The sequence below is a fragment of the Eublepharis macularius genome, chromosome 5, assembly GCF_028583425.1.
Source record: "Eublepharis macularius isolate TG4126 chromosome 5, MPM_Emac_v1.0, whole genome shotgun sequence".
NCBI classification, from domain to species: domain Eukaryota; kingdom Metazoa; phylum Chordata; class Lepidosauria; order Squamata; family Eublepharidae; genus Eublepharis; species Eublepharis macularius.
The window spans coordinates 108,849,805-108,876,950 of record NC_072794.1 but is presented as its reverse complement, the minus strand read 5'-3'; the positions used below and the strand labels follow the sequence as shown (position 1 = coordinate 108,876,950).

At 41.4% G+C, this 27,146-nt stretch overlaps 1 protein-coding gene across 3 annotated transcripts in view; it reads right to left on the bottom strand.

Moving 5' to 3' along the window:
* Positions 1-27,146, bottom strand: part of ANKS1A (ankyrin repeat and sterile alpha motif domain containing 1A) — a 196,130-nt gene that overhangs the window by 144,065 nt on the left and 24,919 nt on the right. For all 3 annotated transcript variants that reach the window (XM_054979581.1, XM_054979582.1, XM_054979583.1), the window contains exons 2-4: positions 8,184-8,264; positions 6,669-6,825; positions 3,861-3,923 (exon numbers count right to left, since the gene is read on the bottom strand). In XM_054979581.1, coding sequence (XP_054835556.1) covers positions 3,861-3,923; positions 6,669-6,825; positions 8,184-8,264 — 301 coding nt within the window. The remainder of the gene's footprint in view (positions 1-3,860; positions 3,924-6,668; positions 6,826-8,183; positions 8,265-27,146) is intronic.

Below are 27,146 nucleotides of genomic sequence, written 5' to 3'. Positions count from 1 at the left end.
AGTTTAAAGTTATGCTAAACTACAAGAGTAAAATATTCTTTTACTTAGAGCAGTGATACCCACTCAGTGGCTTGGGAACAACATTTGGCTTTCCTGATACTGTTCCCTAATGTGGCATCTGCACAATGTTTCAGGAGCATGGGACAGGCTGTTGGCCTGGCAGGGCTTGTAGTTGGCAAGTAATTCTCAACACGATTCACACCTGTGCAGTTTCCCACATGGACATGCATCATCTCTTCCTGGGGTTCTGTGATAACGCCTGGATACCTGTGGGAGGCAGGACTGCCAAAAAGAGTCACAACTTTGAGTGAGCCATGAGGGCGAGGGCCTGTTCCCTTGTCTAAAGGAATAGTGATATTGGGTGGTTTGAAGGAAGATGGCTGTATTCAGGATGGCATTTTATTGATTAATAGTCTTAAATTGTAATTTAAATTGTGGTCTTTTAATGTATTTTTATGTTTGTGTAAGCTGCCTTATCTGCTATAAGGTGGAAAGGCAGTTAATAAGCGTGTGGATTGATTAAAACAGTTGCTGTTGGAGGAACGGGTAAGCTGTGAGCTTCCCTAAGACACAGGCCTCATGCCAGGGATGGAAGTAAATGTTGCTGGTTTGGTAGATAGTAACTGTGAATGTGGCTCTCTGCAAACCACAGAGGAAGTACCAGATAATGGTTTGGGTATATATAGAACATTAATTCTTTTACTCCTCTAAGTAAAGGAATTTGCTTAACCTATTTGTCATTCTTCGTTCTCTATCTAAAAATCTGTCCCACTGAAACAAGAATGTATGGAAACACTGCATAAAAAACATTTCTGGATACAAATAAATGTTTACTCATGATACCAACATTTGTAGTCAGTTGACCAAACTGGCTTTATAGTAGATTCTGGATTGACTTAAATATAATTATGCACAAAGTATAATTAATTTATGAAACATTACTACTGAAAAATGTAGTGATGGCCACTGGTTTAGATGGCTTGAGAAGGCAATAAAATTTGTGGATGACTAGTCTATTAGCCACAGCAGCTAAATGCAACCTTTATATCCCCAGGTGGGATGCTTCTGAACATCGGATGCTCAGGGCAAATAACTAATGATGTCTGTTGCCTTCCTGTCTTGTTTGTGAACTTTCTAGAGGCACCTGACTGGCAGCCACTGGAAACAAATTCTTGGCCTTTTCCAACAGGACCCTTACGTCTGCCAATGGCCAAGCTTTATAATACACCTACATCTAATCCGTTACGTAAAGCAGGAAGTGTAAGAGAAAGCAAAAAATCATGGTGGACTAAGTCTAGAATTACCTATATTTGGAGCAGGGTTTCTGAGTTAAAACCTGTCTTTGTATATAAAAATCAAGCACCTGAGGTCAAGCATTATAATTATAGCACCCAAGTGGTCAGGTATTACATTTTTATGGCAAATTATGAATATCTGTGACTCTTATCATAGGTACTTTCTTCCTTCTGGTCTGTTCAATAATTACCAGTCCTTGCTTCTAGAAAAATATGAGCCCTTTTATCCAGGATTCAAAGAGCAACATAGGCTCAATGGATTGCACTATCCTAGTTTTAGCCAAGCAAGTTTCAGGAATCAAAATCAGTTTGCCAAATGGCAAAAGAGGCTGCTGTTTGAGGGAAATAAAACAGCTTTAAATCCACTTGGACTCTACGAAGCAGTTTCATTATAGTTATATAGGTAGATAATCTTGCTTAGTATTATTGCATGCATACAAACAGCCAAAGTTAAATGCATTACTTTCATAATTGCCCCCCGTGTCTCCAAGTGAGTATAAATGGCATTCAACAAAAGGTCCCATTTAGTTGCAAGCCTACGTTTTAATTATTAAAAGAACCAAGTAATACAACATTTACCAATGAGAAAAATCTGGTTTAAATCTATAATTTAGACCCAGTCTTTTCTCTCTATTTAAAATACTACTCAGTCCACTCTAGTTGCAATGTTCCTTACTTGATCACAGGAAGAGATAAAGCATATATTGTGGAGTACAATCTATGAGTGCTAGGGAAGAAAAGGAGGAAGAGCATGGCTTCTGCAATGTCCCTGATATTCATAAATAATCCTCACCAGAACTTGACAGGCAGCAAGCTTGAACATTAAACATTCTGCTACAGTCCTCACCAGAATCCAAGCATTATTGTTCCTAACATAGTGGATCATTTACTATATCAAGAATTGGGGTCATATTATATTAATATGCTATACCACAGAGTTTATGATGCACATTTCCTGGAACAGGAATATGTTTAGATTCAAATTAATCTCCTTCCAATTCATTTCCAGATGAGTACCTATTTAAAACTACACAGGTCAAACACAGTAAGATTTTAGATGGAGTTTGACACAAATATTTGGGAAGGCTCAAGATTACGGCTGAAAGAATCCTGGTATATTAAACAAATATAGGGTTGCCAGTCCCACACTGGGGACAGGGGATCCCCCCTGAGGGCAGAGGATCCCCGCCTCCTCTCACCTGGCTGGTGGGGGGGAAAGCGAGGGAACATGCCTCCTCGGGCAAGATCCTAGGCAGTGCAGGGTGCTCCTGTGCACTGCAGTGGGCCAATTTGGGCCCCAAATAGGCCAAATTGGGTCTGTTTGAGGCCTAAATTGGCCCAATGTAAAGCACAAGAGCTCACCAAGGCTCTCTCCCAGCAGCATTTCCATGCTCTGCAGCAGGCAGAATTAGGCTTGTTTGGGGCTGAAATCAGCCCGCTGCAAAGTGCAGGAGCACTCAGCAGTGCTCCCACTCTCCGCAGCAGGCCAATTTTGGCCCCAAACAAGCCCAATTTGGCCCCAAATGGGCCGAAATCAGCCTGCTACAGAGCATGGGAGCGCTCCCAGGGGCAGCACATGACCTGCATGATGACATCACTTCCCAGAAGTGATGTCATCGTGCAGCCCAGGAGCTTGCACACATTTTGAAATAATAAGTGTCAGGTCTCCTGCCTCCCACCCATAGGGTAAAGGGACCTGGCAACCCTAAACAAACATTAGGCTTTTACATAAAGCTTATTTTATATTTGACTAAAATAATTATTTAATTTTAAAAGGTGTTTCAAATATACTACTAGACTATATAGTGACTTCTGACCCCCTTCAGTAAACACTGCTTGGGTGAATCACTTGGTTTATTGATAAAGAATATCTAGAAACAAAGGGAAGAACACAGGCAAGACTAAGACAGAGCAATGATCTGATGTCAAAACACAAAGGGTGAAAGATATACACACGTTATATGTATATATACACACACAATATGCATATACACACAAAGAGAAATTGCTCCCTTTACTCAATTACCAAGACATTTTAGTTTACAATGCCACCCACCAGTTCTTCCACCATCCACAAACTAAAGCTTCATCTAGTTTGAATGGCTTGAAAAACTGTTTCTACTGCACAAACAGTGAGTTGTATTCTACCACTGCACTCAGCTAAGGGAAGCTCTTCAGCTGATATGTGCCTCATCTAGCCAAGTAGAGTGATAGTATTCCCCCACTGGGAATACTATACCTATGGGGAAACAATATATACCCATTGAGAAACAATACCAATACCCATTGGGAAACAATACCTAAACATTCTGAAATCCAGCATCCAATGAGAACTGACCAGCATATTAAATATAGCAAGTCAAAGGAATGGAGGAACCCACTAAAGTACCAAGTAGAATTCCACCAAGCAGCCTTCATACATGATTTAAAACAAATTCCACAGTAAATTGTAAAGTGGTTTACAGACCTCATCCTCCCACCCCTGAACAGGCATTTATCAGCCAACCGAATGTACAAAACATTGTTTGGAGCGATGACATAAAATCCTGGCAGTGAAGTACACACCTTGGCATTGATATAGGGGTCAAAGGGGCCGTACTTTTTGAGTTCTTTGATCTCAAGAGCATTCTACAAAAAGGAGAGGAAAAGAAAATGTGATGATGAAATGGGCAAGATACAGCAGCAAAGCAGTGGGCGATTCTGGGAGGAATGACAGAATATGACAATGCTTCATTCCAATGAAAAATCATTAAATATGCTGACCATACCAGCAGTCAGTATAAGTGTACTGTGCACAGTTTTAAGGACAATATGCAAATATCAACTGAACTGTTCCTGATTTGCTACTTTTCAGTAGTACTTTCCTCTAAATTTGACCTTAGGCTAACCAGAGACTACAAAACCATTGACTTCCATATGGCCCCTTCTGGAACAGCATAAAATGGTAAACAGCTCTGTAAAACTTAAACACTGTTAGCTAGAACAAACTCAGTGCTCACAGCTGCACTTGAAAGCTCAATAAGTAGAGCCCAAATTTTAAAAAAAGATTTGCAAACAATATAATCAAAGACCATTTTAACATGCACATTTAGCCATTTTAACATGAAGAATATTACTAATCAGCAGTGGAAAAGTACTTTTTAGTTTCTTTTCAACTAGCAAATCTGTTCTGAGAATAAACTATTTCTGGAAAAGCATTTCTGAACTTCTTGGTAACACAGATTAAGCCATATAGTCATAGACTGAGCACATTTTGTCCTTTCCTTTTCCTTTCAAGCTCCTTTGATCCAATGATCTTGAGCAGTGGATATGGAGTCCTCCTTATTTCTTTAAGGAAAATGTGGAGGAGAGATACTTGGCCAAAGCCAGCGTGATCCTTGGGTCTCTATCCACCAGCAAATAAGGGAATATATTGTCTTTTGGTACAACAGGGGGTCATTTATTTAAGATAGGAGTGATCCACAGTTCATGATAAGAATTATAACGAGGGCATTCCAGTATTATATGGGGCAAAGAATCGACTTTTTCCATGTAGCATTTGCAAAATCTATCTGAATGGGGTATATTATGGTATCTCCCATGTAAAACTGCTGAAGGAGCAGCATTCAGACGTTCAAGCATAAATGCTCTGCAATAGTGAGGAACTGTTAAGAGTTTAATGTAGGCTTGGATTGTTGGAGATGGAAGAACTGCAAAGACCTGGGTTGCGCATACTCTCCAAGCGCGTATAACTGAGCTAGAGTAATCTAGATCTTTTATTCATTTCTTGATGGTTGATAATGATTCACTCTGAGCACATTTTATAATGGAGTTTTAACTTGTTCTGAACGTCAAAATTATGCTGTTCTCCCCCAAACTGACAGCAGTTCAGCACACACAACCTAAAGTAATCACTGTGAAGAACAGCAATGGTGATGCGCCACAAAACATACAGCAACGCTTCATGCTTTTGTCTCTCTCACACTAAAGAAACACATCCTGTACACAGTGCAGGCAGAGTGATAACTTGACCACTGTAAAACAATCTGGCCAGAACGCTTCCCAGTCTTCCCAATCCTTCTTTAAGCAACAGTACATTGTTTTAATTAAGAAAAATCATAATTTGAGGAACTGTTAAAGAAGATGCATCAGCCAGTTATAATTTAATAGCATCTGACAAGGCAAATACACAGAAGGTCAATGCTTCATACAAGAAGTAAAATAGGGGGGTAAATCCATCTCCTATGGCAGTTGGAATTAAAAGATGCATTCAGATGTCACCATAAACCTCTGTTTGTCCATGATGGACATGAATGCACCTTGTTCTTGTGCGGTTCCCTCCCCCTCCCTTGGTACACCAAGTGTCACTGAAGCTTTCAATTTCACAAGGCAACCAGCGCAGGCATTCGTGCAAACTGAAGTTTGTATCCTTCCCACAAACCACAACTCTACTTTGGAATGTTTAGTACGCAGCTTTTTGGAAGGGAACAAATTGTAAAATATGCAGATGTCTGCATTCAGATATCATGGCAAAATCAGAGCTTGATTCAAAGATTCCCAAACCAGGAAACTTCCAATTGTACTCTGCACACAGGGGGATGTGGTGGTAGAACAGGATACAGGAGCTCAAGCAGAAGAAGAAGCTGCATTCATGCATGTCACAAAAGAGAGATTTGTTTATGACATCTGAAGGCACACAAAATACACTGATCTATGTGAGGATTTCACTTGGGTTGTCCACACATTAGAAGACACACATCCCTGTGGATTTTTAACAGGAATGTCTTAAGTATGTTCATCTCCAAGTTAAACAAATCCTATAATACAAATGCCTATAAGTAATACTGGCATGCTGTTAAACAAGAGACACTTTCTTATTTTCTCTTACTTTAAAGAATGCACAACTCTTTAATAAGTTAATTATCAATAAACTAATGCTGCATTTAATGACTTTCAGAAGATTTACTGGCTAAACACAAGTACTGGAAAAAATGCTCAAAGAAGATTAAATGTTGCTTTGACTGATTCCAAAACAAATGGGTTTAATGACTTATCTGGCAAGTGGAAGAAAAACAACAGCTAGCATGTTTTCTCTGCACAATTGCATCTCATATATTGCTCACTTCCAGAGGTCTTTATCAGGTAGTCAGGCAAAAGGGTTGGTTTTCAAGATAGATTATTTTTCTGCTTTGATATGGCATCCAGTGTTTAATTTTATTCAAGCAACAAGTCCAAAATAAACTGGAATTTAATGGATGTTGTATTCACTCTCTCTCCAGATAGTCAGATGTGTTAATTTGTACAAAAACAAAATAAAATAGGAGTCCAATGGAATTTGAGAGACTAACAAAATTTATTCCACCATGAACTTTCACAAAAGGAAAATATGCAGACCTGCTCATTCACTTTAGTGTGAGATGGTCCTTGGTGTATTAGCAGTTTTACTATCTCAGCATCTCCTTTCCAAGCTGCCAAATGAAGAGGATAACAGCCTTTGCAGTCAGCTACATTTGTTAACGCATCATTCCTCAACAGAACTTCCACTACATCCCTGGAGAGTAGAGAAGAAAAAGACGCTATGAGTTTAAGTCTAGACAGGAAAGAACATGCAAAAGTTAATATACAGATCCAGAATGCCTAGCATATACTGTTTCATAAAACAATCTGCCTGAATACATTCTTACAGAGCTCAAAACATTTGTAGATTCAAATGTTCATGTTCAGGGCTGCTTCAGAACAAAAGTGACACAGTTCACAAAAAATTAGCTAAGCCTGCCTTGCAACTACTCCCCTTTCAGAGAAAACAAGGCTACAATCAATTGCACAAGTAACAGGGAAAAAATCCTGCAGAAGACTCTGGGAGCACTTTCTAGGTACATGGGCTTAGTATCATGCTGTACAAATTCCTTATGATCACTCAAGCCACATATGAATAATTCTTAAATCCACCTATAAAAGTTAAAGCTCATCTATTACATTGAATATAATTGAGAACTTAGAAGTTTCTAGCTTAGTTATATTTCATCAAAAACATCTTGAACATATGAATCACCCACTGGAGAGCCAATGAGTAGGTTCTGCCTCAATTTGTTTTATTTTAGAAGAAGTTACACTAAGTAACATAAAACCCCATTGCAGGCAACTTAGTAGGATAAACAGCAGCAACCCCCACCGCCAAACACCTAAGTACTTCTCCAATTCAAAGTGAGGGTAGAAGGATGGAAGGAGACACAACAGGACAGATACAGTTTTACATTTCTTATTAGTACAACAACAAAGTCTCAGTGCAATCATTCTGCCAAATCAATGAGCAACTATGAACAAAATTAAAAAAGAAATTTTTTTTTGGCAGTGGGTGGGGAAGAAACTGACTGTTTAAAGTGCCACACATTGCTTTTTCTGTTGCAGTCTATTCCAGCTACCTCACATGTTTGTATTAAAAAAAGAGTGGAAGTCTGGCTGCACTATTAGCCTTGATATGAGTAGGTGGGTGGGGGAGTCCTTTACCTGTAGGCAATCCAAGGGAGCTTGACAGGATCTCAAGTTGGGAAGGTATAGCTGTGGTTCTGAAATTCCAGTCAATGTCGTACATGTCCCTGGCTGCATCTTTATTGAAGGGACTTGTTTTACTTTTTTTTTTAAAAAAAGAAGGTATAAACTATCTTCCCCACAACGAATCAAGGCAGTCTACATAACATTAATCAAAATAAAAATTATAAAAAGAAAATTTTTAAGTAGTATGAGGTGGGTCTGGACTTAAAGGCTGGCTAATAGAAAAGAGCAAACCGAACAAGAATGCATGGACCCTGGAATATGGATCCCCATTGGAAGAGATACGGAGACTGGTTTTAACTATTTGGAAAGCTTAATAGTTCAAATGATATAGTATTTCACATATAGCTAACTTACTTGTGACCGTTCAAAGAAGCATGGTGCAATGGAGTATATCCAGTACTGTCAACACAATTCACATTTGGCCCTCTCCAAATGCTGTAAAATAAAAACAGGCATTAATAGAGTCTGACACAAAAAATAACATTAGGCAAAAGACAAGCGAATTAACCAGCTGGAGAGAATGATTTTGCAGATTTTTCTTTTCGATGTTCTTTTGGAAATTAACAATCTTCATTAATTGTTTCATTCCAGAATAAGTTGTTAAAGGTAATTTTTAAAAAAGGATACAGCCATCCAGTGAGAAGTAAAGGAATCCATTTTTGATCAGAAGATTCACAATATAATACAGCACTACTAATCCACTATGATGTTTAAAAAACAACACTTACAAAGCCGCATCTGAACTGCCCTGCCTACAAATACTAAGGAATATAGTCAGAATATTCTAATCAAGATCCAAATCACATCCATTTGTAAATACTCAGAATCTGAACATATGTAACATTTAGAAGCGGTTTGGATTCTTCTGAACTGACACTTATTCTAGTACCTTTCAGAGCTGTTTCAGCTTTCTAGGCACTAAGGAGAGCTAATGAGTAGATCTGTGCCCATCGGGGGCATTAGAACTAGAGATGGGCATGAAATGGGAAAAAACCAAAACGAGCGTTTCGTGTTTCGTCGCATTCCACGAATTTTCACAAAATTGTCCTGTTTCGCAAAATGATTAGTTTCGTGATTCGTCAGAACCCAGCACACTTCAATGGACCCCTTCATACCCAGAGATGCCAAACTCGCAGGGGGACTTCAGCAGGTCTCCTCCACCCACCCACACCCAACAGGCCAGCAAGAACAAATGGCCATCTGCTTGGTGTACCGACAGCCTAGCGCACCAGTAGATATCCTGTTGCGCCTCCTAGAGGTGGTGGCAGGGTGGGCCTTGGAGTACTCCAGAGTGATGGTGTTTGGGGACTTCAACGTCCAGGCCGAAGATGCCTCCTCTGTGCAGGCTGCAGACCTAGTAGCTTCCATGGCCGCGCTGGGACTCTCCCAATTTGTATCAACCCCCACACACAAAGCAGGCCACACACTAGATTTGATCTTCAGGACGGGGATCGATATAGATCTAGAGGCAATAGAACCAGTGCCATGGTCAGACCACTCGGTTTTGAAGGCTCGACTGGGGATACCACCACCCCCTTGCAAGGGCGGTGAGCTGATGTATTCTTGCCCACGGAGACTTATGGATCCAGTTGGATTCCAGAATGCTCTGCGGGATCCTACACTCCATGGTGGTTCGTTAGATGAGCTGGTGGAGGACTGGCAATGCCAGGTCTCCGAAGCCACTGATGAAATCACTCCCCGTCGCCCTCTTTGCCCCCGTGTAAGACGGGCTCCCTGGTATACAAAGGAGCTTCAAGAGAAGAAGCGGAAGCTAAGACGGCTTGAGTGAGTGTGGTGGCGATCTCGCAATGAAGAGGCAAGATCATCTTATAGGACGTTTATGAAAGCCTATGAGATGGCGGTGAAGGCTGTGAAGAAAGAGTTTTATACAGCCTCCATCGCATCATCTAGCTCAAGCCCAGCAAAATTGTTCAATGTGGTTTAGTCACTGGTCTCCCCCTCCCAGGGGGAGGCTGTCAAATTCAGAATTCGGATATTAGCTGTGAGGCTTTTGGGAGCTTTGTTGCTGATAAAATGTTGTCTCTCCACCATGACTTGGCAGCCACTGTTGTTACAGTAAAGGAACGAGAGAACCCTTGGCTGTCTTTGGGGTCAATATTTGATCAGTTCAGTTCACTCTCTAGGGAGGAGATTGACAGGACCCTGCGATCAGTTAGGCCCACCACATGCCCCCTGGACCCATCCCCATCATGGCTGGTAAAGGTGAGTGCCAATGGTCTACTGTCCTCATTGGAGGCCATTGTTAACACGTCCTTGGGCACTGGGGTTTTTCCTGGGCCATTAAAGGAAGCCGTGGTGAGACCTCTCTTGAAGAAACCATCGCTGGACCCTACCATCCTGGCCAATTACCGCCCAGTTTCGAACCTCCCATTTCTGGGAAAGGTGATTGAGCAGGCGGCGGTGGAACAGATACAGGGTTTCTTGAAGGATGTCTTGGCCCTAGATCCCTTTCAGTCTGGGTTCCGGCCAGGACATGGGACGGAGACACTGCTGGTCGCCCTCACGGACAACTTTCGAAGACATCTGGATCGAGGCAGTTCGGCGCTGTTGATATTATTGGATTTGTCAGCAGCATTCGACACAGTCAATGACGATCTTCTGACTCACCGCCTCGCCGATGTGGGGATATGAGGGACTACCTTACAGTAGCTTGTCTCTTTTCTCCACGGTCGGGGACAGAGGGTGGCGCTTGGAGAGAAATTGTCACCTCGTCACCTATTAGTGTGCGCGGTCCCGCAGGGGGCAATACTCTCCCCTTTATTGTTTAACATCTATATGCGCCCCCTTGCCCAGTTGGTGCAAAGTTTCGGGCTTGGGTGTCATCAATATACAGATGACACCCAGCTGTATATGATGATGGACAGCTGGCCCGACTCAGCCCCAGATGTCCTGGAACATGCATTTGCAGCCATGACTGATTGGTTGAAACAGAGTCGACTGAAACTGAACCCAACAAAGATGGAGGTCCTGTACTTGAGCCATGGGGGACTGGGTTCAGGACTCAGCTGCAGCTGACCTTGAGTATGATGAACAGCAACTGCCAGCTAATCAATCAGCAGAGCCTTCAGCTGTAACAGACTCGGCTGCAGAAGGCCACTCCTCCCCTCCCTCTTCGCTGACACCCTTGCAGCGCTGGGTAGAGCTGCAAGAACGCAGGAGGAGTGCACGACTCATGAGTCAGCGGCAACTGTCAACCAGGATAAATGAGTGAGGTCAGGATGTCTGCCTAGTAAGTGCTCATTAAGATTTTGCCATAAAAACAGCTGGAAGGAGCAGCAGTTTGTGGAAGCAACTAGTATACTTTACAGCTGTTCCACTGTCCTTGCTTTTGCTCAAACTCTGGTACTCTGACCCTTGGATTGGACCTGACTCTTGGCTTCTCTGGAACTCTGATCTTTGGACTGAACCTGACTTGTGGCTTCTCTGGAACTCTGACTCTTGGACTGGACTCTGTTTATTCTTTGTTCCCAGGTCATGACTGGCCTCTGCTCTCCAGCCCCTGGTGGACTATGCCAGTACACTATCTTTTGCCCCAGAACCTGGCTACTGTAATCCATGCAATGGTCACCTCCAGGCTAGACTACTGCAACTTACTCTATGCTGGGCTGCCCTTGGGCCTGCCCGGAAGTTACAGTTGGTCCAGAACGCAGCAGCACGCGTCCTTACTGGAACGTCAATTTGAGCACATATTCATCCTGTGCTGTGCCAGCTGCACTAGCTCCCAGTGGAGTTCTGGATCCGGTTCAAGGTGTTAACCTTGGTGATGAAAGCCCTTCGTGGCCTGGGACCTGCATACCTGTGGGACCGCCTCTCCCATTACATTCTCTGCAGGGCGTCACACTCTGCAGACAAGCAACTTCTGGTGGTCCCCGGCCCGAAGGACATCCATCTGGCCTCGACCAGGGCCAGGGCTTTCTCTTCCCTGCCCAGCATGGTGGATCACTCTCCCGCTGGAGACCCGGGCCCTGCGGGACCAGTTACAGTTCTGCAGGGCTTGTAAAACAGAGATGTTCCACTGAGCCTTTAGCTGAGGACCAGAGGGTGTCCCCCCTCTTCCACCTAAGACCATCACTTGTTCTGGGACTGCCCTCGGCCATGTGTTATGCCCGTATGTATGGCCTATATATGGACTCCTGATTATTTATTTAAGTAGCCTATGGATAAGGCACCTGGACTATTTTAATAACTGTCTTCAGATTGTTGCTGATTTTATAGTTTTATGATTAATTTATTTTATTTTATGGATGTTGTGAGCTGCCCTGAGCCCATTTGTGGGGAGGGCGCAGTATAAATCAAATAAATAAATGTGTAATTTAAGATATAGTCAAAATAAGGAAACCATTTTTCTACGAAGTTGGTTTGAAAGTTTGGATTGTCATTTATTGCTATTTGGTCTAATATTTTATCCATTATTATCATGTCCCAGATTTTGTTTTTCTGTTGCGATATAGTTGGTACTTTATTTGATTTCCACAATTGTATTATCAAGAATTTTTCTGCCATCAACAGAAGTCCTGGGAGCTGGTATAGGTGAGTTATTCCAGAAGTTTAACAGAATTGCCTCAGGCTTGTGTGAGATATTATTACTAATTATAGACTCTATTATTTTCCTAATTGTATTCCAGAAGATGCGGATTTTTCAACATGACCACCAACAATGTAAAAAGGTTCCAGTCATACCATATCCCTTCCAGCATCTCAAGTCACTTCATGACTTATAATGATATAGATTTAGTGGGGTGAGATACCATTTAGTGGTTAGTTTGAATGCCTGCAGTTTGATGTTTAATGATTTGGTGGAATATATATTTGAAGACCAAATAGATTCCCATTGTTGATGATTTACTGTTATATTGCAATCTCTTTGCCATTCCTTTTGTTGTGGTGTGATCCTTGACCAATTTTCCCTATTTAATTGTTTATATATTATTGAGATAAATCTTTTTGATCCATCAACTTTGATTTTAATAAAATTTCAAAAGGTGTGAGCCAGTTTGGTACAGTGGTTAAGAGTGCAGGACTGTAACCTGGCGAACCTAGTTTGATTCCTCATTCTTCCACTTGAAGCCACCTGGGTGACCGTGGGTCAGTCAAGCTTCTAGCTCTCTCAGCCCCACCCACCTCACAAGGTGTTTTGTTGTGGGGATAATAATAACATATTTTGTAAACCGCTCTGAGTGGGTGTTAAGTCATCCTGAAGGGTGGTATATAAATCGAATGTTGTTGTTGTTGTTAAATCCCATTTTAGACACCATATGTTAGATTTGGTAGTATTGCAACCATGGTGTTTCAAAGTCATATTTTTGTTTTAACTGGGTCATTGGTATAATTTGTCCTTTTTGTATAATGTCACAAAGTCTATTTATTTCTTTTTTCCTTCAGATTGTATATGATTCAGGATTCCTTTTTGGCTCAAACCACCGCTGGCCTAAGAAAGTTGTCACTGGAGATGTTTCTGGGGCTAGAATATTTTTATACTTGTCTCAAATATTTAGAGTTAGTAATAAGAAAGGGTTTGATGTGACATTTTCAGATCTTTCTTTTGCTTTATTCCATATTTGTTCCTGTAAGTTATTTGGTGTAACATAAGATTACACTATCACTATGACTTGAACTCCCTGCTCTTGTATCTTCCTCAGGAGCTTTGGAAGGATCGGTATCAGCAGGAAGGCGTACAGTAATCCCTGAGGCCACTGAGAGGTGAGTGCATCTATGTTCTCTGCACGTGGGTATTGAAATCTGGACATGAATCGAGGCACCTGGTGGTTCAGATGGGATGTGAACAAGTCCATTATGGGCATTCTGAAATGAGTTGTTATTGACTGAAAGGTTTCTCTCTTGAGGGTCCACTCCCCTGGCTGAATGGTTTGTCTGCTCAGCCAGTCTGCTTGGACATTGTCCAGTCCCCTTATATGTTCTACCCGAATCGACTTCAGGTGTGATTCTGCCCAAACCAGGATCTTGGTTGCTTCCTTGAGGAGTGCTGATGAGCGGGTCCCCCCTTGTCGATTGATGTAATGTTTCGCTGACATGTTGTCAGTGCAGATCAGGATGTCTCAGCCCGCAATCTAGTCGCAGAATCTGATTAGGGCTAGTCTGATGGCTCTCAACTCTAGTATGTTGATCGGGAGCTGCAACTCCTCTGGAGACCATTGCCCCTGGGTCAGAATTCCTTCCAAGGATGCTCCCCATCCTGTGAGACTCATATCTGTGAATTACTGGGTTACTTGGGGAGTCAGGAAACTCTTTCCTTGTCTCAGGTTTTGATCCTTGGTCCACCACAGAAGGCTTTCTTTTAGCTTCCAAAGTACGTCTATTGACATCTGCGACTTTGTCGTGATGAGAAATTGATAAGGACGTAATAGCGACATCAGAGCTTGAGAGTGCAGTCGCCCTCAGTAAATGGCCTCAGAGTTTGCTGTTAGTGTACCCATGAGTTTGGATAGTGTCAACAGGGGTACCGACCTGTTCTGGAGGACAGAGCTGATTAGATTCTTGGTCTTCTGTTTTTTCTCCTGAGGAAGAAAGAAATCGCACCTTTTCGTGTTGATTATCAAACCCAGGTGTTGGATAGCTTGAGTGGGCTGAAGGGAGCATTTTTCCAGGTTTCTCAGGAAACCATATTGCTGCAAGAGATGTATTGTTGTCCAGGTGTCCTGTAGAGCTTTTTCTCGGGAGTTGGCCCAGATAAGGATGTCATCCAGATATGGATGAACATGGACGCCTTTCTCCCTGAGTCGGACTATTGGGTTGATTAGTACCTTGGTGAAGACCCTTAGTGCTGTGGTCAGTCCAAATGGTAAGGCACGGAACTGGTAGTGGTTGCGGTTGATGTGGAAGCACAGGTAATGGCAATGGGATGCGTTGATGGGAATATGAAGGAAAGCTTCCGTCAAGTCTATTGACATCATAAACTCTCCCGGTTGGAGGGCCTCTGATATTGAGTGGAGCGTCTCGATACGGAATCTTCTTACCATTAGGAATTTGTTCACGAATTTTAGATCTAATATCACTCTCCAATCTCCATTCCTTTTTGGAACTGTAAAAAAGATAGAGTAGACTCCTTTGCCTCGCTCTTGGGGAGCGACAGGTTCTATTGCTTGAATCCTCAGTTGATTGCCTGATGAGTAATATGGTTTCTTTGTGCGTTTTTCCATAGGGGGGATGAGATGAATCTGTCTGGAGGATGGGTTTCGAACTCTATCAAGTAGCCTCTGGAGACAACATCTAGGGTCCATTTGTCTGCTCCGGAGTCGATCCATGCTTGATGGAATTGAAGCAGTCTCCCTCCCTACTGGTTCCTGACAGGAGTCAGGATTTAGATGACTTGTTCTCAAAATCCTGTCTGTCCCTTCTGGGTTGGTAATGCCTGTTGGATTTGGTTCCAAATGGTCCACACTTGAAGCTCTGTTTGGGATTGTTCCAGGACGGACATTTTGAATCCTGTCTTGGTCTAGCCAAGGTATGGTAGTTTCGAAAGGACCGTGTGCCAAACGGGTGTCTGTCAGTTCTGTGCAGGACCCTGGGTAACGCTTTCTTCTTGTCTTTTGTTTCCAGCAGAATCTTGTCTATGCAGTCCCCGAAGAGTTTGTTGCCTTGAAGGGAGTATGCTACTAGGAGGAACTTTGATTGAATGTCAGCTTGCCAAGCTTGAAGCCAGAGAGGCCTTCTAGCCACTGCAGCCAATGCTAGGGATTGTGAGGAAAAAGATATGGCGTCCAGGGTCGCATCTGCCACGAAAGTGCTTCCTTTAAGAATTCCGTTTGCTCCCTCAAGCAAGCGACTATTACCGTTGAGAATTAGCTGCAAAAGTTTGCGCACCCAAACGACTGATGCCCTTGACACGATGGATGCTATGGTTGATGACTTGACGGCCATTGCCGCCGCCTTGTGTGCCCTTCTGAGAGAAATTTCCGCTTTTCTGTCTAGGCTGTCCTTGACAGAACCTTGCCCATCTTCGGATAGAAGGCCTGATGACTGTAGAGCTGCTACTGGCGCGTCTATTCTCGGAACCTGCAATAACTCATTTGCACAAGAGGGTAAGGCATATAACTTTTTGGCTGCGTTAGAACACTGTTTATTGGCAGCAGGCATTTCCCATTCAGCTTTCATTTGTCTTTCAAAATATTCAGGAAACTGGAACATTTTCTCGGCTGTGTTAGCCCTGGGAAAGAACTCACTACACCCTTTGGGCCTGATCTTGCCTGCTTTAGGGTTCTCATCTTCCTCCCCCCCCCACTCTTTTCCTGCAAGTCCAAAGCTGCTAGAGACTTGGAAAAGATGTACTGGTAATCCTCCATCTTAAATAGTCTATCAGGCTGTTCTGGAGTGAAGATAACATCCTCCTCCTCCTCTGACAGAAATTTGCCCTCCTCCCGGTTATCGCTGTTGGAGGATGACCCTTCTCCCCAGTGAGACCCTGCGGTGGTCTGATTACTCAGGGTGAGTACAACATATGTATAAATAGGAAATTGCCAAATAAGACCAACACAGCCATGTTTAACTTCAAAAGGAGTAACTTTTCTGAGATGAGGGGGTACGTGAAGAAGAAACTGAAAGGGAAAGTAAAAAAGGTCAAAACACTTGGGGAATCTTGGAGACTATTTAAAACTACAATCCTGGAAGCTCAAATTAAATATATACCGCTGGTTAGGAAAGGCACAAATAGGTTTAGGAAAAGGCCAGCATGGTTAACAAGCAATGTAATAGAAGCTGTAAAAGGTAAAAAGGATTCTTTTAGGCAGTGGAAAACTAGTCGGAGTGAGGTTGATAAAAAGGAGCATAAGCTGTGGCAAAAAAAGTGCAAGTCTGTGATCAGACAGGCAAAAAGGGAATATGAGGAGCATATTGCAAAGAACAAAGAAAAACAATAAACAATTCTTTAAATATATTAGAAGTAGGAAACCAGCTAGGGAGGCAGTGGGGCCCTTGGATGACCAAGGCGTAAAAGGATTACTAAAGGGTGATAGGGAAATGGCCGAGAAGCTGAATGCGTTCTTTGCTTCTGTCTTCACTGTGGAAGATAAGAAGTGCATGCCCACTCCGGAAGCACTGACTTTGGGAGGGGTTTTGAAAGACCTGAGTCACATTGAGGTGACGAGAGAGGAGGTTATGCGACTGCTAGATAATTTAAAAACTGATAAATCACCGGGCCCAGATGGCATACATCCAAGAGTTCTGAAAGAACTCAAGTGTGAACTTGTAGATCTCCTCACAAAAATATGTAATCTGTCATTAAACTCTGCATCTGTTCCTGAGGACTGGAAGGTAGCTAATGTTGTCCCCATCTTTAAAAAAGGTTCCAGGGGAGATCCGGGAAATTACAGGCCAGTCAGCCTGACGTCAATACCGGGTAAGTTGGTGGAAACTATTATCAAAAATAAAATTAGTGGGCACATTGATGACCAAAAGCTGATGAGGAAAACTCAGCATGGGTTCTGTAAGGGAAGATCTTGTCTCACCAATCTGTTAGAGTTCTTTGAGGGAGTGAACAAACAAGTGGACAAGGGAGACCCGATAGATGTTGTTTATCTTGACTTCCAGAAAGCTTTTGACAAAGTTCCTCATCAAAGGCTCCTAAGTAAGCTCAGTAGCTATGGGATAAAGGGCCAAGTCCTCTTGTGGATCGAAAACTGGCTAATTAATAGGAAACAGAGAGTGAGTATAAACGGGCACTTCTCACAGTGGAGGGTGGTGAGCAGTGGGGTGCCACAGGGGTCGGTATTGGGTCCAATGCTTTTTAACTTGTTTATTAATGATTTGGAATTGGGATTAAGCAGTGAAGTAGCTAAATTTGCAGATGACACGAAATTGTTCAGGGTGGTAAAAGCCAGAGAGGATTGTGAGGCACTCCAAAGGGATCTGTCGAGGCTAGAAGAGTGGGCATCCATGTGGCAAATGAGGTTCAATGTAGCCAAGTGCAAAGTAATGCACATTGGAACCAAAAATCCAAAATATAAATACAAGTTGATGGGGTCTGAACTGGCGGAGACTGACCAAGAGAGAGATCTTGGAGTCATGATAGATAACTCACTAAAAACGTCAGCACAGTGTGCGACTGCCATAAAAAAAGCTAATGCTATGCTAGGGGTTATTAGGAAAGGGATTGAAAACAAATCAGCCGGTATCATAATGCCTCTGTATAAATCGATGGTGAGGCCTCATTTGGAGTACTGTGTACAGTTCTGGTCGCCACACCTTAAAAAAGATATCATAGCACTGGAAAAAGTACAGAGAAGGGCAACTAAAATGATTAAAGGGTTGGAACACTTTCCCTATGAGGAAAGATTGAGGCGCTTGGGGCTCTTTAGCCTGGAGAAAAGACAACTGAGGGGAGACATGATAGAGGTTTACAAGATAATGCACGGGTTAGAGAAGGTAGAGAAAGATGTGTTTTTCTCCCTTTCTCACAATACAAGAACTCGTGGGCACTCTATGAAATTATTGAGCAGTCGGGTTAGAACAGATAGAAGAAAATACTACTTTACACAAAGGGTGATAAACACATGGAATTCGTTGCCACAGGAGGTGGTGGCAGCTACAAGCATTGCCAGCTTCAAGAGGGGACTGGACAAATATATGGAGCAGAGGTCCATCAGTGGCTATTAGCCACAGGAGATAGATGGTATTCTCTTTGTGGGGAGGTGGTGCTCTGTTGTCTTGGTGCTGGAAGGAAGGCAGTGGGAGGGCTTCTGGTGTCCTGGCCTCACTGACAGTCCTTTAGATGGCACTGGATTTCTAGCCACTGTGTGTGACAGAATGTTGGACTGGATGGGCCACTGGCCTGATCCAACATGGCTTTGCTTATGTTCTTATGTTCTAGGGTGGCCTTCTGGGCATCCTTAGTGGGCCAGGAAGTGGGCTTTCTAAGCTTTTCTCTTGAGCTGCCCTAAATAGGGGAGGGGGGCAGACAGTTCAGTGCTGGCCCTGGAAGGAAGCTGGCAAAGTCTTGCAAACTCGTCCCTCATGGTCTGCTGGATGAGGGCGAGGCGCTCAGAAGAGGGGGAGGGGGGAGTCCTGACATTGCTCTGTACATTAACCCTCTCAGTTGCGGCACTTCACGGATGCTGGGTTGCCCTTGTGGGTTCTGAAGAGCTTTCTCCCAGCGGGAGGTTGGTCAGCATGTCCTATTTGCCCACTCACGTTTTGGTGCGTTTTCTGCTGCTCTTTCCCGCCATCTGTGTTGAGTGGTGCGAGGCGCCGCGCTCAGCCTGGGAGCAGAGCTGCGCTGAGAATTGAGCCTCCGTTGTCTGCCGTCTGAGGTTCTTGGCGGGAACGCACAGCTCCAGAGCTGTATCAGTGCCAGGAGCACGCTCCAGCCACGAAGGCAGGACAGCACCGGTTAGTTGCAAATTGACCGCGGCTGCGGCATTCGCAGGGAGGCCAGTTTCCTCTCCGTTTCCCCCCATGAAGCTCACATAATTTAGATCACAGCCAATGAGTTTCCCCTTGTTTAAAGGCAATCGATTTTTCCAGGGTGTTTCTGATAAAGTTAATTTGGTCAGTGTAAATGGAGGTTAGTGTTAATGGGGAACCATCTAGCTCACCTTTTACAGAAAGAAAACATCCCTTGGGGTCTATTTGTATATCTGTAGTCCGGAACGGGGTGTTTTGCAAAATAAGAATGGCAACTCCCCCCCACCCCAGCTTTTGAAGTACCTGCTGCCTGGAATGAGGAGTTAAACCAATTAGAATTTAAAAGGCATTTGACTGGTGTTTTTTATGCGTTTCCTGAAGAAAAACAAAATGGGGATGTTCTTTGGTTAATTCATTGGTTATTCTCTTAAATTTAATGGGGCGACTGAGCCCTCTGCAATTCCATGAGATTACCTTCCAACATGTTGACAATGTTTGTTAACCACTTGTTATTAGTGCCCCTTTCACACAGGAAATAAATGAAAAACTGTGATACTCTCTCACTCCTTTGGTTTCAAATTAAAATCACAAAAATTCCTTTCTAGTTCACTCACTGAAAGTTTTTGTATAACTGGAATTATGTTCCAAAGGGTTTTTATTTTGCAGTTCAGAATATTATTTTCCAATAATTTAGTGGTATCACCAACAATAAATAAAATTTGACTTCCGATGGCTTAACTGAGTGAGATTTCTCTTTTAATCCTCTCACTATTAAACTAAAAATAAAAAAGGTTTGTCTTATTTATTAATCTTAACTTTTAAACTTTAAAATAGTTAGAATTGGAACAACTATAGAACTATGTGTCTTCCAATGTGTTGATTAATAACTCCTATTTTGGGGTCAGGTACCACAGGTCCCTAAAATACTGTAGGGCTCAGGGAGTTTGTCTGGTACTTGCCCTGGCCTGAGACCACAATATGTAGTGGGGGAAATTAGTGGTAAAAAAAGTTTGTTTTAACTTTCCCCCCCTCCTCCTAGGTCTCTTTTGAGGCTCAAAAACATAATTCCAAGTTAAGCATTTAATTCTATGGAAATGGATAAGATATAATAAACGACGAGCTATTCCACAATTAAGAATCATACTAATTTAATGCATACCACATCCTAAGGCCCTCCCCATTTCTATCCACTCCAAAGTCCTCTTACTTACATTGAGCTTGGACTGAAGCAGTCATTCTCAGTAAGTGTGCTGTTGAGCCACAACTGATACATGGCAATCCCAAGAAGTTGTATCTCATGAGGATTTCAAGACAAGAGCAGAGGTGGTTTGCCATTACCTTCTCTACACAGCAGCCCGTCTTTCCTGGTGGTCTCCTATCCAAGTACTGACCCTGCTTTGCTATGGACCTGTGATGAGATCCAGCTAGCCTAGGCTATTAGGGCTCCCACAGTCATCCTCAGACAGCAAAGCACTCTCCTAGAAATAATCCTCAAGCAGCTGTTGGACACTTCTGCTCAGTGGATCTTTCAGGTTTCTGTATTGTTTCTGGATAATGCTAAGTATATGGACACTGTCTAAGGCCAGATAATAAAACTTTGTTTTGTTTACTATGATGTTGATGGTTTCTATTTTTAAAGTTTATTTTCCTCTAATTTCCTAACAAGCACAAACTAATAGGATTCAGCAGCTTGTTATTTCATCTCAGAATGCACATATTTGTATTTATTTGAAGATAATCGTTTTTAAAAACATTGTATAAATATATAAACTTTACAACTTTACCATGACTGATTCTGCACACGTTGGATAATGCACTTTCAATGCACTTTATCAATCGTTTGAGGTGGATTTTTTGTTCCGCACACAAAAAAATCCGTTCCAAATGATCTATAAAGAGCAGTGGAAGTGCATTATCCAACGTGTGCAGAATCAGCCCATGTTAAAAATGCATTTGTATAACCTGGTTATGTTCCTAAATGGCTCAAATAAATTTAGAACTAAAACTTGAGTCCTATGGAAAGCACATTCAGGGATGTGTGGTTCCTCCCCACCTTCCCCAGTAGTGCTTTAGGAACTCTAGAACATTTATGCTGGAGTCGTGTGTGGACAAATAGCCACATAGTCCAAGGAGCTGCAATGAGAAACAACTAGTCTTCATAGCAAGAGTTTAGAATCACCCAGCATGTGGCTTCTAGAAGACTCAAAGGGCTGCTGGGGGAAAGGTTATCTATCTATTTGCATCTATGAGTCTCCCCTGCCCCAGCTTCAAAATTTCATGTTTCTATACTTCTTCACATGTATACCAGTGTGATGTTAAATCAAAAAGAGTCCAGTAGCACCTTTAAGACTAACCAATTTTATTTTAGCATAAGCTTTCGAGAATCAAGTTCTCTTCGTCAGATGCCTGATGTTATTTTGCAGTGTGATGTTATTTTGTGAACAGAAGAGGCTGAACCTTAGGGGAAAAATCCAGAATCAAGCCATTATTTTACCACAATAGTTTTTCCTGTTCTGAAATTCAAGTCGATTAGACACATTCTTTTAACTGCTGCAATAATTTAAATGATTTGCAAACATGAAATGCAGTTACACAAATGCAAGCATAACATGCACAAGTAGAGACCTAAACCGGTTGTAATTTGCCAGGTATACACTGGTAAAGCAATGAGGACGACATTTTCCCTATTAAATGGTAAATGAGATATTATTTCCCTTCCAGTTAATTCTGATTCCTCATACATCAAACAGTCAGAATGGACTCAAAAGGCTCTAAAGCAGTCATCTGTTTGGTTATTAAACTTTAAAGGCATTGACAACAAATGGCAGTTCTGTACAACCTATCTACAATCTAACAACTGTTTTTATAGCTGGCCATAGGCTACAGAAACTCATTTCCAGTCCATACAGACAAAGATAAGCTATTTGTCCTAAAGCATTAATATAAATGGAAGGTAAAATAAAAGAGAGGCCATTTATATATGTGATGCTACAAAATCAACTCCAAGAGAAAGGTAAAATGCTGATGAAGCATGGTTTGAGTGCATATTTCTTTTTATCCACACAGCAAATTCCATTATAGCAGCTAGATACAGTCTACTTCCCTTGTCGAAGCACAGCCAAGCGATGTGAGTGAATACAGGAGTCAAGTTCATATACTTCCTTGCAACCGAGTAAGAGACATTACTTATTATTTATGTGTTTCAATTATTTCTAATCCATATTTCTACATATGGACACAAAGCAGCTTACAAATATTGAAACCATTTTTTAAAAACAAAATCCATGTAAGAAATAAATAGCAAAAGACAAACCTAGCCACCTGTACAAAATGCCCTCTGAAACCATTCAGTCTTGCACAGCTTCTGAAATTGTACCAATATGGAAGCCTTCCTTACATTCTGGAAGACTATTCCAGTTGCAAATTCTGAATCGTTTTCAAGGGCCCCCTATATAGAACATGGTCTAGACCAGGGATCTCCAACCTTTGGAGCCTGTAGACACCATCAAAATTCTCACACAGGAGGCAGAGCCAACTGTAAAATGGCTGCTGCAGGAGGCAGAGCCAACCACAAAATGTCAGGGAGGGAGGTTTACACATAACCTCCCTGACAGCCAGTTTGGTGTAGTGGTTAAGAGTGCGGGACTCTAATCTGGAGAACCAGGTTTGATTCCGCACTGCTTCACTTGAAGCCATTTGGGTCAGTCAGCTTCTAGGAACTCTCTCAGCCCCACCTACCTCACAGGTTGTTTTGTTGTGGGGATAATAACATACTTTGTAAACCGTTCTGAATGGGCGTTAAGTTGTCTTTAAGGGCCGTATATAAATCAAATGTTGTTGTTGTTGTTGTTGTAACATTAATAGTAAGTCCAACATTTCAGGGAGAAACTGTTTAACAGGATGCCTTTTAAAATGAACGCATACACAGAGCTTACTTTCAGTCATGTAGTTAAAATTCTTGTTCTGTGGTGGCACTGCTAAAGCAACATTTTAAAAAAATCTACACAACTAATCATGAAACAAAGTAAGCTTGAAATAATAAATTGTGAAACAGACTATTTTAAACATTGTAATCCTGGGTTTGAGTGAACTAAACTGGACTGGATTAGAACATTTTCAATCAGAAAATTACAAAAGTGTTTTACTCTGGAAATGACAAACTCAGAAGATATGGTGTTATTCTAATAGTGAGGCGAGATGTAGCACAAGCAATCAAAAGTTATAATGCAAAATCTGACTGATAATCAGACTTCATGAAAGGTCTATCAACACAATCATCATACAAGTTTATGCCCCAACTGCAGATGCTAAGGAGGAAGACATTAAAAGATTTTATACAAATGTCCAAGAAGAAATTGATCATAATCCTAAACATGATGCACTGATAATCATAGGTAACTGGAATTCAGAAACAGGAGACAGAGCAGAATCAAACACTGTTAGAAAATGTGGACTAGGATTATTAAATGAAGTAGGAGACCAATGCATCGAATTTTGTGAAGCCAACAACTTGTTCACTGCAAATGTATGGTTCAGCTGACCTAACAGACGATGGCATACATGGAAATCATCGGATGGCCAATATAGGAACCAAACAGATTACATAATAGGAAGCAAAAGATGGAGAAGCTCTATTCTCTCTGCTAAAACAAGACCAGGAGTTGACTGTGGCACAGACCATGAACTGTTAATATTAAAAATCAGAATGAAACTAAAGAAAAACACTAAAAAATCATAGTGCCAAAATATAATCTAAATAACTTTCCTGAAGAATTTAAAAGATCATGTGAAGAACAGATTTGCATTACTAAATTTAATTGGTCATGAACTAGAAGAACTGTGCGCTGATATCAGAGATATTATCAGGGAAGAATATGCAAAGACACTAGCCAAAAAAAAAAAAAAAGAGAATGGATGACTGATGAAACTCTTATGTTTCATCTTATGAAACTTTCATGAAACTCTTATCAAAGGGAAATTCAAACTATGGCTACGGATGCTGAAAGATCAACATGGAAATACAGTAGCCGATCAGTACAAAATAAAGAAAAAAATGGAAACAAAATAAAGATGGAAACAATACACTGAAGAACTATACAGAAATGATTAAAGGATGACAGAAACTTTTGGTGAAAAACCTGAAATTTTAGAAAGTGAAAGCTGCACTCAAAGAAATTGGGAGAAACAAATCATCAGGAGTAGATAGTATACCAATCAAGCTATTTTGAGCTACAGAAATTGAGTTCATCAACATTTTAACAAAAATATGTCAACACATCTGAAAAACAAAAAACGGCCACAGACTGGAAACGTTCAATCTACATTCCAATTACAAAAAAGGGGATGCCAAAGAATGCAGCAACTATTGGGCCATAGCATTAATTTCCCATTTAAGCAAAGTGATGCTCAACATTTTACAACAGACTCTTACCATATATGGAATGAGCAATGTCAAGATGCTCAAGCAAGATGTTCAAGAAATGCCAGATGTTCAAATGTCAAGATGTTCAAGGAAGCACTAGAGATCACATCACAAACTTACAATGGCTAATGGAGCATACAAAGTAATTTCAGAAGAAAATCAGCCTATATATTGACTGTGTAGATCATGAAAAACTATGGATGGTGTTAAAAAGAAATTGGTGTGCCATATTTGATTGTGCTGATGCAGAACATCTACTCTGGATAAGAGGCTACTGTTAGGACGAAATACGGGGAAACAGAATGATTTTCAATTAGCAAAGGTGGCAGACAAGGATACATATTATCTTATCTTTTCTACCTATATGCAGAACATATCATAAGGAAAGGCAGACTAAATTCAGAAAAAGCTGGAATGAAAATTGGTGGAAGGAATATTAACAATTTGAAATATGCTGATAACACCACATTACCAGCAGAGAATAGTGAAAATTTGAAACAACTACTAATGAAGGCTAAAAGGGAAAGTGCCAAAGCAGGATTACAGCTGAACACCAATACGTCAAGAGTAATGACTGAGGAATTACACAATTTTAAGGTTGATAATGAAGAAATTGAAATTATTTTTAATGTAAATATTTTTTATTTCAATTTACAAACATACAAGCAGGGTGGCCAAGGAGCATGGCTGTCCCAGCTCCTGGTGAGTTATTGAGTGATTCCGCACACATTGGATAATGCACTTTCAATGCACTTTATCAATTGTTTGAGGTGGATTTTTTGTTCTGCACACAAAAAAATACGTTCCAAATGACCTATAAAGAGGATTTGAAGCGCATTATCTAACGTGTGCAGAATCACTCATTGACACCATTGCTCCTGGTCAACCCCTCCAGCCCTTGGGATAGAAGCCAGCACGTGATTTATGACAGAGCTGGCTGACCTGAAGAGGGTTGGAAGCCATCTAGAAAGGTGCTGGTGAAAAACTCGCACCGAAGCTGATAAAGCATGCTACAGAACACACTAGAGGACCTATGAAGTGGAAATGAAAGTGGCAAAGAAATGTTATTTCTCAGCAACCATTGCATCGGCTAGTTCACGACCATCCCAATTGTTCAGGATATCCAGACACCTTCTAACCCCTAAATCTGAACATTTACAGTTCCAAGAACTATTAGCTGTGAGGCCTTTGCTAAGCTTTTCGCTGATAAAATAGCATGAATATGCTCTGATCTAGATGCTAGCTGCAATGCAAACAAGATGGAAGAAATGCTTAATACACCATCTGGCTTACATTTGGACTGCTTTGAACCAATTACAATGACAGACCTTAACAGGATCCTACAACTGCCTGTGGAGACCCACTAACTGAGGGAACAAAATACACACAAGTCCATACAATAATGTTTATGGAGTGCAATAGCGAACAAGCGCAAGTGCTAATATATAATAAATATACGACAGAATAACTTATCAAAATTGAATAATCAGTTGACTAATTGTATATTTTGATAAGTTATTCTATCATTGTATATTTATTATATATTAGCACTTGCACTTGTTTACTATTACGCTTTATAAACATTATTGTAAGGACTTGTGTGTATATTGTCCCCTCAGTGGGTCTCCACTCTCAGTTTTAGTTTCAGTTGAGGGATGCTTCTCTAGTTTGTACTTAACAGGATCCTGACATCTATGAAAGCCACTACTGGTGCACTCAATCCTTGCCCATGTGGATGTTAAAATCAAGTAAAGATCACATAAGTGAACCTCACAGGATGCAGTAGAGATCTTAGATCGCTGCCTGGCAGCCATGGTGAAATGGCTGAAAAATAACAAATTGAAATTGAACCCAGACAAGACCGAAGCTGTGCTCATTGAGAAGTCAGAGAACTTGAAGGACATTATACTCCCCAATTTCGATGGAATTCATGTGACCCTTGCAGACTCGGTTAAGAGTCTAGGGGTTATACTGGATCCAGCACTACTACTAGAAAAACAAGTTAAGGCAGCTGCAAAAAATGCTTTCAACAACCTCACTGTATTGTAGGGAGGGGCTCTCAGATGCTTCGCTAATGAGTCAGGGACCATAGATGTCACCATTATGTTATCTTACATATTATCTGTTGCTTTAAATATGTACAGCTATATACTACTTGTGCTTCATATTGTATAATGTTAGTCCTAGAATTTATTGTGTTCTGTTTCAGCATTTCTTCAATTCTGTATTGGATCCTTGCTAATGCTATGTCTTTGTAAACTTACTCTACGCATTGTTTATGGAAATGTCCTTGATACTGATTGTACTAATCTCACATTATGTAATCCTCCTTGAGTCTCAGTGAGCAAGGTGGACTATAAATGACAAATAAATAAGTAAGATGGATGCTGAATTGGTGTCTCTAGTTCAAAGTATCATTCCTGGAATTTGGTTGGTGTACTAATCAGGGATGTGCACCCCCAAAAGATTCGGGTTTCCTGCTTAGGGAAAAAAATCCAGAATTACCAGAACCCTGAAGC